An 18,092-nucleotide genomic window follows, 5' to 3' on the forward strand; every position below is an offset into this window, starting at 1 on the left:
TCCTGGGCACTCCCAGCCAGGAGCCGTGCCAAGGTGAAGAGCACTTCAAGAGATTCAGGCACTTAACACAACTTTAAAAAAAAATTACAAATATTTTAATAAAAATCATTTTAAGTTACAGATTCCTGGAGAACAGGCTCCAGTGTATAAAATGGGAGACAGGCTGGGAAGAGCAGGGAAAGCACCAACAGGAACCTCTTTCCCCAGAGGAAAGAAGAAAGAGGGACAGAAAGGTTCTGACAGACATTTATTGGGGGGGAAAAAAACCAAAACCAAACCTCTAAGAACGGTCCAGTGGATGTAGAAAGACATAATTCAGTCCATGTCCCTCCGTTCCTCCACCCTTCCAAATCCTCACCCCCAAAGGCAAGCACATACGACGAGTCTCGTTTAAGTCACGTATTTTAACAGGTCCAGGTAGACCTCATATCCAAGGACAGTCTGAAGATACTGATCTTCTGCAGCCCTGGGTGCCAGCAGGGATGTCTGAGAAGCCAAGAGAAAGTCTCTTGGTTCAGGTCCTTGAGATGCACTGCCACAGCGGCACAGTGTCCTTGCCCATGACAGATGAAGCCAAAGGGGCTGGTCCTCCATGGCAGCTGAAGTCCCTTCTGTATGGAAAGGGCATCCACCCCACAGCAGGCGTTTGTGGGGCAGTGGCTGCAGCCCTCAGCAGCTGCACAGCGAGAGCGGGGCCCTGGCCCACAGGGCCAAGCGACAAGAACCGACAGCACAAGCGGGAAGGAGGGGTGACAGCAGGCTCAGAGCCCTCCTGCAGGGACAGGCCAGCACACAGAGCAGCCCAGAGCTTGACGCTGAGATGAAGAGCTGAAATAAGCAGCTTCCCTACAGGGCTTTGTGGGGCCCTCCACCCGCCAGGGCCTCTCACACAGCACACACGTCTCTCCACTCGGGTCCTCCATCCAGCCCACAAGGCACCAGGGCTGGGTGGGCGACCAGCCAGGCAGATTCCACTTCCCTACCATGCTGGAGAAGGGCAGGGGGAAAAGACGAGGACACACGGAGAGATCTGAAATCCAGCCAGACCACGAGCAGGGGAAGCTTGGCCACATGTATTTGTACATGAAGAGGTGATGGCTGTTAGTCCAGGACAGCCATGAGGAGAAGCAGTTCCCGAAAGGCACTACCGTGGCGGCCGCTGAGCCCAGACTTGTTCTTGACAACATTGCTGATGTTTTTCAGCTGTTTGTAGCACAACTTGCATTTGTGAAGCCTGGAAAAAAATGACAGCGGACACAGCATGAATCCTTAGTCGCCTGAGGTGTGGCTGTTCCTGCAGTGCCAGAGAGGCAACTCGAGCAGGAGACAAAAGCCCTGAAAATGGCCTGGAAGAGGCTGAAATATGAGCACAGCTCTGCAAAAACACCAGGCATTCAGCCCACGTCCTGATGAGACAGGAGAATGGCATCCACATAAGGGCTCTTTCACCCCTCTTCCCACTTTGGCAGTACAGTCCAGGGAAAAAGGAGGTGCTGTTTTCCAAAAGCCAATTCCCAGAGAAGAACTATCCTGTGAATGAACTCAAAATCTAGGGCCTGGCTACCAAATCATGTTTCTTGCAAGACAGAGGAAAGCCAGAGGGTTGTTTTACCCCTGATACTTTGTTTAGGTATGACTCAAGGCACAGAGGCAAAGGGAAAAGCAGTCCTTGGCCTTTTCATCTGAGCAGGAGGGATTGGTGCTTGCAGACAAAGGAAAAGCATGTCCAGTCTGGTATCAGAGCCCTGATGGCAAGGACACAGCTCACCCAAGAGAAAGGCTGGTCCCAGGAAGGAGCAGGTGGAAGTGTGTGTCTCACCTTTCCTCTCTGCTAATGTCCACTCCAACAGAAGGTGGTGCAGCGAGGATGTCTGTGATGAGTGGCAGGAATCTCTGGAGAATGAGTTTCAGGGATGTGCAGCCAGTCTGCACATAACTGAAAAACAGAGAATCGGGTCCCACTTGGGTTTCATTCCTGTCCCCACAGCACACAGCCCTCAAACAACTCTACACCACCTGTAACCAGGGAAGGAGGGCAACAGCCTAGGACCAACAATACATCTGAATTCCAAAGCTTTCACAAAATGAGCCTGTTCCAAAAGTCCTGGCACATACTCCAGCCAAGTGGGACCTGTATGTCCTGCCAAGGGAACCTGGAAGAAACTTCTCTCTCAGAAGAAAGGAAGAGCAGAAACTCTATCTTAAGAGAGGCTGTAATTTTTTCCCCCCTAAAGATAAGTCCCCAGGGCTGTTGCAGGACTTCATTCCCCTTGTCCCAAGCTGACAGCTTCACTCCCAGCAGCGTGCAAAGCCCGTTTGTTTTACATGACCCCTCCTGGCTGCCAGAGCTGTCTTCAATCCAACACACCTACGACAAATCCCACTATCCTGCTCTTCCTGACCATGCATATTTCTGTATCTTTTCCCACACACACCTGGCAACTCCATCATTCCTTTTCAGGCATCATATCAGCATGATACTGTATCTGCACTGATTTCTCAGGATTTTCCTTCAGGTACAATACCCAGCACAGCCCCCCTATCACTACCTACACCCTGTCCCCCAAGCACACCATGTTCTTGAGGCCTCACCTTTCATATTTACTTTGGAGCAGTTTTTCTATCTGTGGCAGGACTATAGTACACAAATCCAGCTTCCAGAGAGAACTGAAAAGTAAAGGACATATCCTGAGACTGGAGACTGAGGCTTTACAAAGCTGAGCTGACACAAATAAGATTTCCTGGCAAATGCCCAGACAGAGACACTCAAGTTGACAGAGCAAGTTCACTGACTCCCCCTCGTGAGACAAAGTGGCAGGTTCAGACATATTTCTTTGACCCTCAGCAGGATCTATGAAGCCCAAAGATTTTGATTTTCCTTGGTCCCAAATAACTCCAGCAGTTGCTGTCACTGCAGGCTTCAAGATGTGACTATAAGCACATGAATTTCATGCTGCCATGGCCCACTGGACATAAGGCAGGCACAAGGCAGAGCTCCCAACTCCCAGCCAGGCAGATCTTGCACATCCCAGGGACTGACCCCATCCAGGACTCACGGTTTTTGGTTGACAATATTCAAGAGATCCACGACAACAGACAGATCGTTGATTGCCACTGCAGAGTCCAGAGAGTTCTGAGAGAGAAAGACAAGAAAAAGCCATCTATTGCAGAGGTCAAACTGGTTAGGTTAATGCAAATTAGTATCTAGTGCTGCTTTTCCAAAACAAGGTAGAGGAAACATGAAGCTGACTAGGGAAGAAAACTCTCTCATGAAAACATTTTCTCCATGTTTCTTCGTGACCATTCAGCTGCAGCACTCTGTGGTGCACCCCTGAGGACAAAAGCTGTGAGACCCTGTGTTTTGTACGAGGCAGAAGCAGGCCCAGGGAAGCAAAGAGAGCTGCTGCCCTCATGAGCCTCAGGCATCTCCACACGCTTGCCTTGATGTCACTGGTGCTCCATACAGCCCGCACGGCGTCCAGGTTCTTGTGGCGGCTGGTGAGCACCACACACATGGTCTCGTGGCCTTTCCTGATCTGGGACATGGCTTCCTCATCCACCAGCTCCGTCTGGCTTTGGTTTTTCACAGCCTGGAAGTACAGACACCAGTAACAGAGCAGGATGGCACAGAAAGCTGGGAGCATTCTCTGGCCTAGGTGACAGCAAATTTTGGTGCAGAGAATGTTAGTGAATACCGACTTCCCTGCAGATGGTTGTAAAAACCTTTTTAAATGGAAATGCTCAATTTGTTCTGATTTCAGTTACTTATTTCCTGCTTTTTCTACTACGTCAATCACCAACAGGTTTAAAGCTTTGGAAAAACTCTCAAAAAAGGTGAATTTAAAGTGAGTTTTCAAAACCAGTATGTTTTAATGAAGAAATATTTTCACATGAACCATTTTTTTTTTTTTAAATGTGAAACACTTGTCTTGCAAGTTTTATTACAAAGCATAAATCTTACATAATTCATTAGACTCTCAATCTGCTTCCTGCCCAGGCCATGCTAGAACCACTACTTCCTTTGCTCACATTTAGAGTTTGGGATCATCAGGATGCTCTGATCTTTGCCCCTTTTTAGGACAAGGGAATACCCTCCCCAAGAGAGACCAAGAAGCCTCCAAGATGCAAGAGGCAGAGATTCCTGTGAAATTATTATGTACATGCAATGGCAGAAACCAATTTTTAAAATGAACCACTACCTGGTACATGGAATAGTTTGGTGACTGTCTCATCCCTTGCTCTCTGCTTTAGTAACAGGTTCTTCAGAAGCAGGGCTCAATTCTGCTGTGTTCATACCTATCACAATGGGGCACCCCCTTTTTGATGCCACCCAACACAGACATTGGCCGGAAAACATTGTCCAGAGACACTTACTGGGAGAAAGTCGGAGGCTTTCAGGCCAATGGGCTCATTCCTGGCTGCAGGAATCACTGATGGTTCTGTTCTGGTCAAAGAAGTTGAGGAGGCAATTGGTGGCCTCTGGACTGGATCAGGCTGCAGGAGAAATTGGGATAAAAGCTCTAGCAAGAACAACCTGGCCCTAGTCTGATGACCTTTATTTCTGACCTGCTTTCTTCCCACTGCAGGGTCCTAACCACAGAAGCAGAGAGAAGCAGTCTCCAGTTTGCTAGCATAATTTAAGAGGCAATAAAGTGTCTCTCTCAGGTAGACATCACGATGTAATTAAGGTTTCTAAAGAACATGGAGATGCCGCAGCAGAAGTGCCAAGTGCTGTTGTTATCTGAAATTAGGGCAATGGGCTGTGGCCAGCCTGAAGGCAAAGTGAGAATTCTAAAGAAGCCAGTAAAATGAATACTGGCCCATTAGTTGCTTGCACTTTTGGCAACCAAACAGCCTCTGCTCAAGCACTTGTAGAAACCTGGCACTTGGTTCTCCGGAGTGCCCCAATTCTGAGATGCAAGGAAAACCACTGCAAGCACAAGCAGCAAACTAAAACAACAGCATCTGTCAGAGGCTTGGCCTTGGTTCCACTGCTAAGGCAAGACACTTGGCAGCACGAAGCCTGGAGCTGCACTTTTACTGCCCTTCAGTGAAGGTATCAGCCTGAGTAGAAATCACAAATTCTCCAGCTCTGCACAAGGCTCACAGAGGGAGCAGGAACAGCGATTCACAGATCACACAGTACGTACGAGCTCTTGCTTTGGCAACGAGGTCTGGACATCCGCAGCTTGGCTGGGCTTCACTGCTTCCTTTGCAGTTCCAGGCTCTACCAAGGAGAGAAGTGGGAAAGCAGAAACTGATTGTTACTTTCAAGAGTTGAGAGCAAAGGTTCTGTTTAGCTACACTGCAAGGAGTAATTTCTGCCTTCAGGCAGCTCTCCCTCTTTTGAGGGCCACTAACCCCATCCCCACCAGGGGGTCATTTCCATACTCACCATCCTCAGGAGGGGCAGGAAAGGGCTCATTTCGAGGAGGAGTTCGACCTACAGAAAAAGATTTAAATAATAAACAAATGAAGGAGCATCCTAGGGTACAGATAAGTGGTAAGTCAACCTTGGAGCAGAGAAATCTCCAACAACTCCACACATGAGCGTAATCAGTGATACAACAAGCAGAGTTATCTCCTTCGGACCTTGACACTATTGTTGAGTTTAGCTAAAAGCTTTCAGCCTTCATGGATAGGAGGGACAAAACTGACCCCTGTGGTTCACTGCTGCTGTAGAGGTATGAAGCATGAGACAAGGCACTGTCACAACAAACGATACTAGCAAAAATCCACCTCCTGTTACTGATTTATATAAGTAAATAAAAATAATTGCTATGAATTCCTCAGAAAGAGTATCTCATTTTTGTCATTTACATAAAAATGAGATACATACACTGCACAACGCTTCCTAAACAACAATCCTTGCTTTAACATTACATTTCACCTTTCCTTCTTTAATGAAGACTGCTCATCTTATACATATCAAAATTCTAAGCTAATAAAATTCCCTTAACACTCTAATCAGAATAGGAAGGCAGCACCTTTACAATGAAGCTCTGGATTCTGAGCCAGGCTTCAAACAGACATCACCGTACCTTAGTAAAGGTGCCACCTTTAAGCCATTCCCCAACACGATCTGTGCATCAGTGTCCAAGCACAGAATATTAAAGAAAAGCTTTCTAAACTCTCCAGCCACAGGTGAAGTCTCTGTTACAGTAAGCCAAAGGTCAGTTCTACCGAATCAGCTTAGTGCCCTGATCTCAAACCCAAACAACTATTCAAAAGTACCATAAACCCTGGTACTGACAGATTGCATTCTTGGGCTGGAAGATCTCTTTGTAATCCTCCTGGTTCTGGATCTCAGCCTTTGATTCCTTCTCATCCCGGTCATCTTCACTGCTTGGACTGTGCCTCTCACTCTCTGAGTTGTGCTTCACTCTACTGTGGAAAAAAAGTTGTTATCAGGGGAAGCCATACCGTCAGAGAGAGAGAGAAAAAGAGAGAGAGCACTGAGTGCCCGGGACATTTCCTTAAAATCTTGAAACCCAAAAAGCCAGCAGACTCCCTCACCTCTGTGGCTTGCTGCAGCTCGTTGAGGGCCTGTCATAGATGCGGCGAAGGGAGGCCCCCGTGGGGGTAGGTGGCACAAGAGGCTGGTCATCCCTGATCAACCCATGAGGAATAGAATCTGACTTTGGGACTCTGCTGAGATCCACAACGAAGGAAGAGACTGTGCTTTGTGCAAAGGAAACTCCTATCTGCAGAGGCAAAAGATCAAGATTAATTCACCAAGGAGCGGGGTGCACACCAGCCCTTTTGAGAACAGGCATGATGGAGTGACCCTGGTAACTGTGCTTAAGGACTGCTCAGTTCAGTGCTGCAGACTGTTCAACCTGAAGTTGCCAGTGATTTATGAAAGGCTTGGATAAAACTTTTGCCAAGCATAGCTTCTAAATACTGGTCAAACTGAGCTCCAGTTCTTTCCTCCAGAAGCCAGAGACACAAAGTGGAGCACAAGGCACACAGCCTTTGGGCATGCTGCAAGCCCTGACACAAGCTTACAGGTCTGAAGGCCTGCAAGGAGGCAGCAGGATTTTATCTTGTGTTTCACAGCTGCCTACCCCCGCCTCAGGAGCAGTGGCTCACCAGCTGGTTGTTGCTGATAGACAAGTCAGCTACTTTTCCCCAGTTCACCAAGACCACATCAAAACAGCGCTCTGGCTCCCAGCCGTAGACACGCAGCGAATCCTGGAAGCCGCTGTACAAGCAGCAGCCATCCGGGTTGAAGAGCACACACCTGGGAGGAAGGCAGGAGGAGAATCAGGCACAGCATTCCCACCTTGCTCAGTCCTTGAGGATCTCTGACTACGCTGAACATCCTTCAGCTCTAACAATGAACCTTGCAATGTGGTGTTCACCTCTGCGACCTGTGCAACACCTCCAGCAGCCCAAATTGCTCTCCCCAGTAAAGTTTCTCCCAGAGGAAACTCCTCCCTCATCCCACCTTTTAGTCTCTGACTAGCACATTTCCGTAGGAATTTAATGTACCTGACAGGAGTAGCCTCCTCTTCAATACAGCTCACAACTTGAAACTTCTCCAAGTCCCAGAACCGAACAGTCCTGCACACACAACAAAATTCATTGCTCATCGCTCTAGAAATCACTGTAGGATCCAGATTTTAAACAAAACAAACAGTTAGAATGACTTTTCCTGTTGGGCACATAATGACCCTACACAGAAGGCTGGTCTAGCTACGGTTCATGAATGCAGACACAGATACTCAGAGACTCTAGACACAGACAGGCATTTAGAGCTGACCCAGAGCTAAGAGAACACCCTGCCAGCTGAGCAGAGCTGCCTGCTGTTCACACAGGATGTCAGCTGGATTCCTGAGAGGCTTGGGGCCACACACTGGTTTCTAGTGTGGCAGAAGGTGCCATCAATTTTGGATGATAAGGGAAGATCTCCACATTCTGCCCATCACAGATGTCATGTCCTGCTGTCTAGATGTCTGGCTCTTGCAATGGCAGGTTTGAGTTGTATGACATTCCTCCTTGCCACGTTCCTACAAGGAAGGGCATCAGGAAATGGAACAGACATATACATTTCCCTTCTTTCTCCCTCCCCTTATGTACCTGTCAGAGCTGCCAGAAGCCAAAAGGTATTCATTGGGGTGGAATTCAACAACGTTAACTGGGCCGGTGTGTCCTGTAAACTCAAACATTAACTTCCCAGCAGTCAGATCCCACAGCTGAAAGAAGGAAAGAACAGAGACTCTTGAAGAGATTTAATGTTAGAGATTTCCAATAAACTTGGGATTTCATTGTACTGGCAACTTTCTAACACTTCCCCCAAGAACAGACCCCCTCCATCCAAGAATAGACCTAAGTCTGTCAGAGAAAGCAATAATCAGGGAAAAAGTACCACTCGAATCATTTAAGGCTTTGTTTTGTTTTTATTGCATTATCTTTTATTTTCCATATAACTTGTCCTCTAGAAGTTTCTGTTTTATATTTAGAGACTGAGACAAAATATAGCAGTTCCATCTGTCCCCACAGACTTTATCTCAAAAGTGAACAAACAAAAATCCAAAAGCTCTGAATTCCTTAGCAATTCCTTCTTCCTCTGCTCCAGTCTCCACTTGAAAATGCAGTGAAATAACTGATCAGTTAATTTCCTTTGAAACTGAAAATAAAATCAGTCCTTCATCCCCATTCCTCCATACTCCATGTGAAACAACTGAAGTACTATTCAGTCAGTACTTTCCTGAACTCCTCCTCTTGCTCTGCTCAGTCCTGACAGCAATTTTCAGACTGATAATCACACGTAATGTGTATAACACAAACAGAGCCAGGAATTAGTCTGGTGAAGCAATGTGCTGTGGACAACTCATTCTACAAGATTTACTGAGGCCAACATTCAGGTATCACAACTCTACTACCATCAAAACACTGATTTTTCTGTGCATGGTCTCTCCCAATGTGTCTGCTGGAGGAGGGCATTTCAATCCATGCAGCCCTTCCATGGGTGTTGTGGGTCATCAGACACAACCCACATAAGAAAACCAGGCTCTGCAAAGCCACAGGGCTCAGCCAGCTGCCAAATGAACTAAGGGTATTTATGAGTGAGCACTGGTAATGCCTGGTAAAAACACAATCCCAGCATTGCCCACAAGCGCAGAAGGAGGGTGTCACAATAAATTACCTTTACAGTGTGATCATCAGCAGCAGAAGCTACCCATTTCCCATCAGGGCTAAAGCGGAGACACCGAACTGCTTCTGTGTGACCCTGAAATGAGGAAAACAAACAGTGTTCTGGCTTTTGTTTTTCAACCCTATACAATATAATAAACCAAAAACAATTAAGTGTTTTACAGAGCTCACAGCTTGCAGAACACAACACTGTACTCAAGACACTACAGCCAGCCACACTAAATGTGTGCAATCCCTCACCTATCATATTTACCAGACTTATGCCATCAGTTTAAGTATGGTAAATACAGATCTGGCTGCACTAATAAAAATCAGGTCTAAATTACAGATTTACATATGGTCAGATAGAAGTGCTGTGACACTTGGTCTCTGGTTTCTCTACATAAAATTAATATACAGCAAGTTCTTCAGGCAGAAAAAGGTCCCAAGAACAGAACTATCTCAGTGCAGTGGTAATAGCATTAACAATATAAACCCTCACACATGCTCTCCATCCCCCACTGAAGCCATCCACAGTATAGCATGATACCCACTGATATCCCATAACATCATTTCACATTCCCATACATTGGTTTGCCAGGCCACTTCACAAATCGTGCAGATCTTATTTTCATGCTGGAAAACCAGGAAGTTCTTTGTACATAATCACATTTAGGTTTTTCAAAAGTCCTCAAAAGAAATATGTCACCCCTCCTTGCCTGAAACCTAATGAAACATTTTACCTTGAATGTGAAGATACAGCCTTTTCTTCTCACATCCCAGAGCTACAAGGAAGAAAAGCAAACAAATTTTATGTTTAGAGAAATATGTTGGGAGCTCAAGGGTCCTGCCAGAACAAGGGATCTCTGTGTCACCAAGCTAAGAGATACTGCAGAATGAACAGGCTGCTGAACCCCTGTAGGCCTGAGGGGTATTTTCTAACTCCCCCGGTGAGAATCACTCCTGGAAGGCATCTCTTACTACAGCAGCTCAGTTCTGACAGTCAAACACCAGCCTGAGACAGTAGATACAATCCACAGCAACCAGGACATCTGTGCTTGCTGACACCAGGTCTCGGCTGGCACCTTACTCAGAGCCACATTCCAAACCAGAGGAGTCACATTCATGAGCTGGCTGTGAAAATACACACACAGATTTCACAAGCACTCACAAACACACCTGCCCACACATGGAAATGACACTGTGCAGCACCTACCAACAGCCTGACACAAAACACGTTCTGGCACTCTTCAAAACAAAGACACTGCAAGTAAAGTCTCTAGTGGAAGCTGGGTTTTACCTTAATGTTGGTGTCCAAAGAGCCAGATGCCACAAAGCTTCCAAAAGGGTGGAAATGAAGGCTGCAGATATTCGCTTTGTGACCTGGTAGGCTACGAAGAACTGGGAAAAGGAGAGGCAGAGCAGAGAGAAGGAATAGGGGAAAAATATTTAATAGCTCATTTCCACCAGACACCATGAAGAAGTCTAGCCATACTATCCCCACCATTATTTTATGAAAATATACATTATTTTGTGGAAATGCCTCTGACTTTACCCCTGCAGTACAAAGAACAGCGATAGAAAGGCCATGATCAATGAACTTAATGACAGTCCTGTCTTTAGGTATGGAAACTATAGATAGAACTCCAAAGATCTCCATTCTGAAAATGAGGCAGCTGGCAGGCAGTGCATCTTTCCATTTGTTATACAGACAGCAAAATGGGCTGGAGAAGGAACAGTTTTAGCCAGGAAGTGAAGTGAAACGGTCTTGACTGCCTGCAGCATTCACCTTGCAGTTATTAGCCAGACCCTTTCCCAGGACTCTGCACCCCATCCATCCAGGCACCACCTCTTAGGTTCCAGTATTCACCCTGGACTCCTTCAATTGCCCCTTGCAAGCATCACCATAAAGACAGGAAATGGATGCTTAGGAAGCAGGAGACAAAGAAACTATCAGTGTTTCAGCAAGTCATTAAGTTGACACCCCTTGTAATTCTGGAAACCAGAAAGGACCAGAAGAACTGGTACATCATATCTTGGCAAGCAGTGACAAATGCAGAACTCAGCTCTAAGAAAAATTGCTCAAATAACAAGGGCAATCCCTCTCCCTCATCCATCATCTGGAACAAGCAGATGATTCCCCTGGCAGAAATTAGCTCTTGAGCCAGAGCTGGGGTGGTCATTTGCACAGACACTAGCTCATAGGTCTTCTAATAAATGCAGCCAGACCAGCTACTCCCCACAGGCAGAGCCAAACTACTCCATAACTGAACTGATTCTAACTGTCTGAACGACAGAAGTGCTTTTCATTATTGATGCTGCCTATGGTTTGCCTCCTTAGCTCAGGTAGTGTAAGTCTATTTTCGTTACACATTCCTTCTATGAACAAGTAGCAACCTATAAGAAATATTCAGTAATTTTCTGGTATTCCTGCTGGAATGCACTCAAGTGATTTATGATACCTTTGCAAACTCATTTAAGGATTTGAGGAAAATGCATTAAATAAAGCATGACTCAACAGTGGCCTTTAAAGGATCAGAGCTTTATGAGTGCATAGCTTTTACAGCTTATTAAAAATTAGGTCTTTGTCTATTTATGTGGCCAAGCAAGAGTAGGAGAGCAGAAAAATTGCTTGAGGGAAAAAAAAAAAAAAAGAAAAGTTAGAACCTAAGAACAAGAAGTCAACAAGCAGAGGATTCTTGCATTTATGCAGAACCTAATAAACTTAAAACTTCCATTCTGGTTTGGGATCCTTCTATTAAGGTTGATAATTCTAAGTTGAGACTCTGAATACAAGTTCTATATGCCTAGTTATCGATACATGCATGGAAACTGATCTGGAATAGAGATTTTGACACACTCAGGCCAAAACCATAGAAACTAGTTCCTCAGGTCAGTGTCCCCAGTACATGTCCAAATTCCTGCTCAATCATGAATACACAGCTCTATAGCCTCAGTAGAAAGGGAAAAAAGGGACACAGATGAAGATGAAAGCAATGCCAGGCTCCTCTTCCTTCTTAAATCAGGAACCTTCTGGGTCAGTACAGCCATTAAACATAAGGATTCCCCAAAAAGTGTGCGTGAACAGAAGCAAAAACTCGTGGACACATACCTTTGGCAGCCTCCAGGTCCCAAACTCGAATGGACCCCGATCGGGACCCTGCAACTATGAGCTTCTCATTTGGGTTGACCTGTAGGCTCTCGATGGGGGTTGTGTGGCCTGTCAAGCTCTGCAAAGAAAACCATCAGCCTCAGCCAAGAGCTGCTGGCACAGCCCTGGATGAGCCGTGGCATTGTTCACACTCGAGGGTAACTCTCTAGCCATGAGCTGAAACCACCTGGCTGTGCCACAGTCCTTTTTCCTCAGCAGCCACCAGGATGGCAGAGCACTCTAAAGCCCATCACTGCACCCAGCACAGCACAAGGGCTTCCCACGTTATGCCACTTTCTGGGGCACACTGACTAAGTTTTAAAGGATGCATCAACAGAGAAACAGGTAGTTAAACATTAGGTGCGGATGCTCAGACACGGCTGACACATTCTTACATCACAAAAATTATGCTGTGGTAGCACAATGGCACTGTGTTCACTCTAAATGGGTCATGTAAGTGTCATGAACCAGTTACAAAATCAAAGCAAGAGCAAAAGCAGGGCTGCTTTGAAACCTTCACACAAGCACTGAGCCACAGGTTGCTGCCAGCAAGGGATGTCAGAGTGATAGCATGGTGCTAACACTGAAGTACTGACTTGAGGCATAAGGCAGTAATTCACACGTATGAAGTTCCTTTCATCCTTGAGCACCTGAAAGCTTACAAATTACATCAGCATTTTAAAAAGGCCTATATTTTAGTAAAACACAAGAATGTTTAAAACTAGCTCTAGGAAACAAATTCCAGCATTGCAGCCTTTCTGCTGGCCAAATAAGCAGTAGTCTCTGCTTCAGTCCATCCTCAAATGTCTTTTTAAATAGCTACACTAGCTCTGTGCCTCCCACACACATACAGAGTCTAGGAATGCCAGTTGGAAGCTGCCTGTTCTGATGGAGCTTTCTTAGGAATCCATGTGCAATTGAAACCCTCTCCAAAATCCACAGTTGCAACTGCCATTACTTAGTGAGAACCAGAGCTCACACTTAAACCAAGTCACAATGTTACTTGTAAAGTTCCTTTTCTCCCTCTTTCCCAACACTAACATCCATAATCATTGTAATATAAACACTAAAAAGAAATTTCAGAGGACAACCCCAAAAATCAAGATTCTTTTGATACACAAGAATGGCACAAGCAGCTTCAGTCAGTCCCTGTCTCTCAGAAAGAGCAGCTCTCAGTGTCTGTGGTTCTCAGGAAGCACAGGAGAGGTGCAGCTCTGCTACCACAAAAGGGTACAGAGTTAGCCCTTCAACCTTCTTCTCTAGTGAGACAATAGTCCAGTTTCAAACTGGAGTCATGCCACTACCAAGGGCCTGGAAAGACACTGCATAACTACACTATGCAAAAAGTGCAGCCCTGCCGAAGGTGATCCTTCGTACTCTTAATGAACAAAAAACCAAGTGGACAAATTCTCCTTTTAGCTTTTTTGACCTTTCCCGATTTCTTTCTCACAAGGCTCACACTGGCTAGAGCAACAACACCATCAATACCACAACATTGTCGTGTTGCTAATTAAACAAATGACAAGAGACGTGCTAAAGTTGATTTTACACAATACCCACTCAAAGCGATGCAGGATGGATATCTGTTGAATATATATTTAGTGATAACTGCTGGGGTAACCCTACCCTTGGTAACAGGCTGCACCCAGAGTTACTCCTCCCCAGCCTACAGCAAACTATTGTGGCAACCTTTATGCTGACAGTTAGGGACGGTGGCACAGGTGGGAATGCATCCTGCTAGGGATATCTCCTGCTGTGACTGCAAACCCCAGGGCATGAAATTGGTCCCTGTAGCCTGCACTATAAAACTAGCTGTTCTTGCACAAAATTCTTCCTTTAATTATTGTAGACTGGTAATATAATGAAGCATAATATTTATTATCTCAGTAAGCATTGGTCCAGCTCAAGCATTCCCACAATGCCTCTAGAACAGAGGTCTCACCAGGCACCCAGTTCCGTCCCTATCTTTAGCAAGAATCTGGTTACACAGCTTTGTGTTGGCAAACTCTATTTGAGTCCCATACGCTCCACCCCAACAATCTTTCCCCTCATTCTCTACCCTGCAAACCTCAGAATTAATATTCCCATCCCCCAAAAGCTGAAAACAGTCCTGTTCTTACCATGATGCAGTTGGGTTTGCTAACTGACCATATGTTGACCCGACAGTCGTCTCCTCCAGTGGCCAGCATCCGGCCTGAACCTTTTCCCAGGACTACTGAGGATACATTGCTGCTGTGGGCCATGATCTCTTCTGCACAAAACAAAGCAAACACCTATTACAGACCAGTTATAAAAATTTTCATCTCCTCCCTCCAAAAGATCTAAAAAAAAATTCTCTCTCCAGAAACACTTTCCAGCTTCCACTGGACAAGCTGCAGCACCTCACTGTCCAGATAAGAAGTCACACTATTATCTTGCTTTGAACAGTCATTCTTGGATCTGCCTGCTGCACTTAAAACATTTGCTGACCGAAGTTTCAAGACTCCAGTGTTCACATGGCTTACAAAGAGCATCTTCTCTCACTTGCAGCAGCTCAGGAGCTTTTGAAGCTTTGCTCAAGTGCAGCAACCTGATCACAGGTGGCACTTTACCTGCAGTAATGCACAGCAGCCAGAGTCATCTAGTGAAAGACCCTCTAATCCTGTTCTACAGAGCAGCAGCAGACAGTCCAACCTGAGAGGAACTGGCAAAGGAGCAGCAGCACAGTTTGCTACCTTACCCAGAAAGAAAAGCCAGACTCAGCAGTGGGGAGAGGTGGAGCTCTCTTCCCTGAGCTTTGGCAGAGGCTTTGCTACATCCCCACTAACACAGGCAAAACTGAGCACTGCAGGGCATGCAGCTGCGACAAAGGAGGGTGAATATCCATCCAAATGGGCAGAAAATAACAAATCTGATTGATGCTAAATGACTGTTAAAAAACTGGGAGCTGAGGGGATGCTCTGACACTGCAACAACAGAACTCTATGGAAACCTCATCATAAAGAAACCAATTTGGGGAAAAAAAAGAAGCTGAATGAGCATCTTTGCTTAGACATCTCACAGTGGAATTCCAAATTCACTCAAAAATTTGGCAGGGACCAATATCTTCATCTTACTATTCTCTTCTTTGTACGATCACAGGATTCGTATGCCCAATAGTTATGAAACTGTAAAAATACTTATGAGTCTGTAAAAAGGCTAGGTAGCATCAATTCAGCTTTCATTCAGATTGTTTGGCTGGGAGGAGCAATTTGATCATTTTACATGCAACACTAATCCAAAAAGATTTTAGATGGCTGCAATAATAATTACAGGTACTTTGATCTCAAACTCTCGAAAGTGTTTTTTTTGAAAGCAACACTGCGCAACTTTCACTTGGGCTGGAGAAACACCGTTCAAATTACAAAGGGAACTGGGCCATAAATTACATGTGAAGGGCGAATCTGAAAATACACCTGCATTGTGTTGAAAGACCAAATTTCCACATAGAAATATTAAAACAAAGCCTGTATGGATACACAGACTAGATAGAAGGTATCCAAAAGTACAATTAGCATTACTAGACCAACTCACTAGTTAAAATTGCAAGGACAAATGCTCAGCATTGCTGCTGAAACAAGTGTGTCAGCAGCTCCACTTTTTCCCTTGATTTCCCTCCTAATAACATAGTGTAAGTTTGAAAGTCATTGTGGAAGCATCCAACCCTCTGTTCCTAAAAGCCAGATGATAAACCGATGTCTGCCTTGGGCAGAGAGGCTCATTTGCTCTCCAACAAGTCCCTTAAACCCACAAATTTTTTATTTAATGAAGTTCCTGTCACCAGCTATCACCCACCAACCCAGTAACACTCAACTCCTAATTAGCACTGCTGAAACATCCCTAACACTCAGAATGCTTTTCCTTCTAAAGAGGATGCTAAGATGGGGCAGGGCCTAGCAAAAATGAAGATCAAGAACCTCTGCCTAGGGAGATGGAGATGGGTAGACTTAAGCTTTTCCTGCAATTGGAGTTTCAGGGATGGGAAGATAACATAGCAAACTGGCTTTCTGCTCAAAAAGTCCTAAGTCAGTAATCTCAGATGACTTCATGTGTTACCCGTCAAGGACACTATTTCTGACAGCCAGTTTCCAGAGCTCATTCACTGACTAAAGCAACTGATCACATCCTACTGTTTCTAAGCATTCCTCAACAGCCCCTAGGAAATAACCCATCAGTGACCAGCTAGAAATTGATAGTCAGCATCTGTCTACTGCTCCTTCAGAGGAAGAATAATGGACATGAAACCAGCAGATTCTTACTGTCTCTTGCAAAGCAATTCAAGAGGGTGGGACACACAGGCCCTACAAAAATCACCTCCTTCCTCCTCCAGCAGAGAGGTCAGTGAACCTTCTGTAACAAGTGAGCACCAAAGGACAACCCCATCGAGGCGAAGTTTGGGGCCTTCTCCTTGACACTGAGGAGATGCCACATCATAACCTGGCTCTCAAGAGCTGTTCCACTGAGTGACGGAAAATTCTGAGTTGGAAGGAACCCACAAAGATCATAAAGTCCCACTCCTGCTTGTCCTACACAGGACAATCCCCCCTTTTGCATGACAGCGTTGTCCAAACACAGGCTTGGTGCTGTAACTACCTCCCTGGGGAGCCTGCTCCTGTGAAGGTGAAGGACCTTTTCCTAATATTTAACCTATAGATCCCCTAGCACAGCTCCAGACGCTCGCTCAGGTCCTTTCAGTGGTCACAGCAGAGATCGGAGCTGTCCCTCCAATGCACTCATGAAGAAGCTGCAGCTCACGATAAGCTCTGCCCTCAGCGTCCTCTTCTCCAGGCTGAACAAGCCAACAGACCTCAATCACCCCTTTGCATGGCTTCCCCTCTAGACCCTTCATGATATTCACAGCCCTTCTTTGGATGTTCACCCAAAGCTTTATATCCTTCTTAAACTGTGGTGCTCAAACCTGCCCCCAGCACTCGAGGTGAGGCTGCACCAACCATCACCTTCCTCAATGCACCCCAGGGCATAGCTGGCCCTTTGGGCTACCAGGGCAAATTGGTGACTCATTTTCAACTTGACATCGACCAGGAACTCCACATCCCTTTTTGTGGGGCTGCTGTCCAACCTCACATTCCGCTCTGTACATCCAGAGTTGCCCTTTGACAGGAGCTCATCCCTCACTGCCTCGGTTGTTCTTGTACGACAGTAGTCATATGGGGTTAGACACGCGCTTAGCCTAGCGCTGCAGCAACTCTCCAGAAAAAATAAAGACCGTGACCCTTTGCAAATAGCACTGACAAGGCCACGCTATTCACTGTGCCGCTATGTTTTCCAATAGGACTTCCAGCAGTTAAAAATTCCAGTCAACAATGTAGAAAGAAGGCCGGAACACCACATCCAGGGCAGGGATGAGGTGGCTCCGATCCCTCCCCGCCCCCAGCCGGGGCGGCCCCCATGCCCGGCACTCACGCAGCTTCCATGCCGTCTTCGTGGTGACGGCCACGGCCATGGCTCAGCGCGGCGCCTCTTGGGCGGGCAGCGCCTTTCTCCTCCCGGCGAGGCTCCGCTCCGCTAATGCGTCCTACGGCCAGGCCGTGCACCGGGGCTGCCCCGCCCGTCCCGCGGGCACACGAACGCGATCACGGCGAGACCCTCCTGAGAGGCGGCGCGGCGGGGGACGAGGCCTCACCGCTGATGAACATCACGGGACGGGAGCGCCGATCGGGCCGAGGGCGATCGCCTGGACGCCGGTGGCGGCGGGGTCCGGCGGTACCGGACCGGGACCCCCGCCCGCCACCGCCCCACAACCGGCCCCTCACAACAACCCCGC

The 18,092-nt window shown here is 46.5% G+C and overlaps 1 protein-coding gene across 2 annotated transcripts; it reads right to left on the bottom strand.

Moving 5' to 3' along the window:
- Window positions 1–72: 72 nt before the first annotated feature.
- Window positions 73–18,055, bottom strand: KATNB1 (katanin regulatory subunit B1). 2 transcript variants are annotated; one of them, XM_040075561.2, is made up of 19 exons: window positions 17,732–18,055; window positions 14,410–14,540; window positions 12,251–12,368; window positions 10,439–10,539; window positions 9,882–9,923; window positions 9,152–9,235; window positions 8,083–8,198; window positions 7,495–7,566; window positions 7,093–7,243; window positions 6,517–6,704; window positions 6,254–6,387; window positions 5,396–5,443; window positions 5,151–5,227; window positions 4,375–4,494; window positions 3,441–3,590; window positions 3,057–3,133; window positions 2,593–2,667; window positions 1,820–1,936; window positions 73–1,234 (listed from the first exon to the last, which is right to left on the bottom strand). In XM_040075561.2, exons 1-19 carry the CDS (start codon window positions 17,769–17,771, stop codon window positions 1,102–1,104), a joined length of 1,974 nt encoding a protein of 657 aa, XP_039931495.1. In that variant the 5' UTR covers window positions 17,772–18,055; the 3' UTR covers window positions 73–1,101. The 2 variants fall into 2 exon arrangements, with proteins under 2 accessions (XP_039931495.1, XP_039931496.1); XM_040075562.2 differs by having other exon boundaries at window positions 6,254–6,384; window positions 17,732–18,025.
- Between the last annotated feature and the right edge of the window lie 37 nt (window positions 18,056–18,092).

The sequence above is a fragment of the Hirundo rustica genome, chromosome 11 (assembly GCF_015227805.2).
Source record: "Hirundo rustica isolate bHirRus1 chromosome 11, bHirRus1.pri.v3, whole genome shotgun sequence".
Lineage (NCBI taxonomy): Eukaryota > Metazoa > Chordata > Aves > Passeriformes > Hirundinidae > Hirundo > Hirundo rustica.

Excerpts from the sequence above, each read along its gene's own strand:
- KATNB1 (XM_040075561.2), bottom strand. The coding sequence starts at position 17,771 with ATGGCCGTGGCCGTCACCACGAAGACGGCATGGAAGCTGC. Across the intron at positions 8,199-9,151 it reads CTGATGATCACACTGTAAAG|CTGTGGGATCTGACTGCTGG; the intron begins GTAATTTATTGT and ends TCCTTCTTTCAG. Across the intron at positions 4,495-5,150 it reads CGTTGCCAAAGCAAGAGCTC|CCTGATCCAGTCCAGAGGCC; the intron begins GTACGTACTGTG and ends TTTCTCCTGCAG.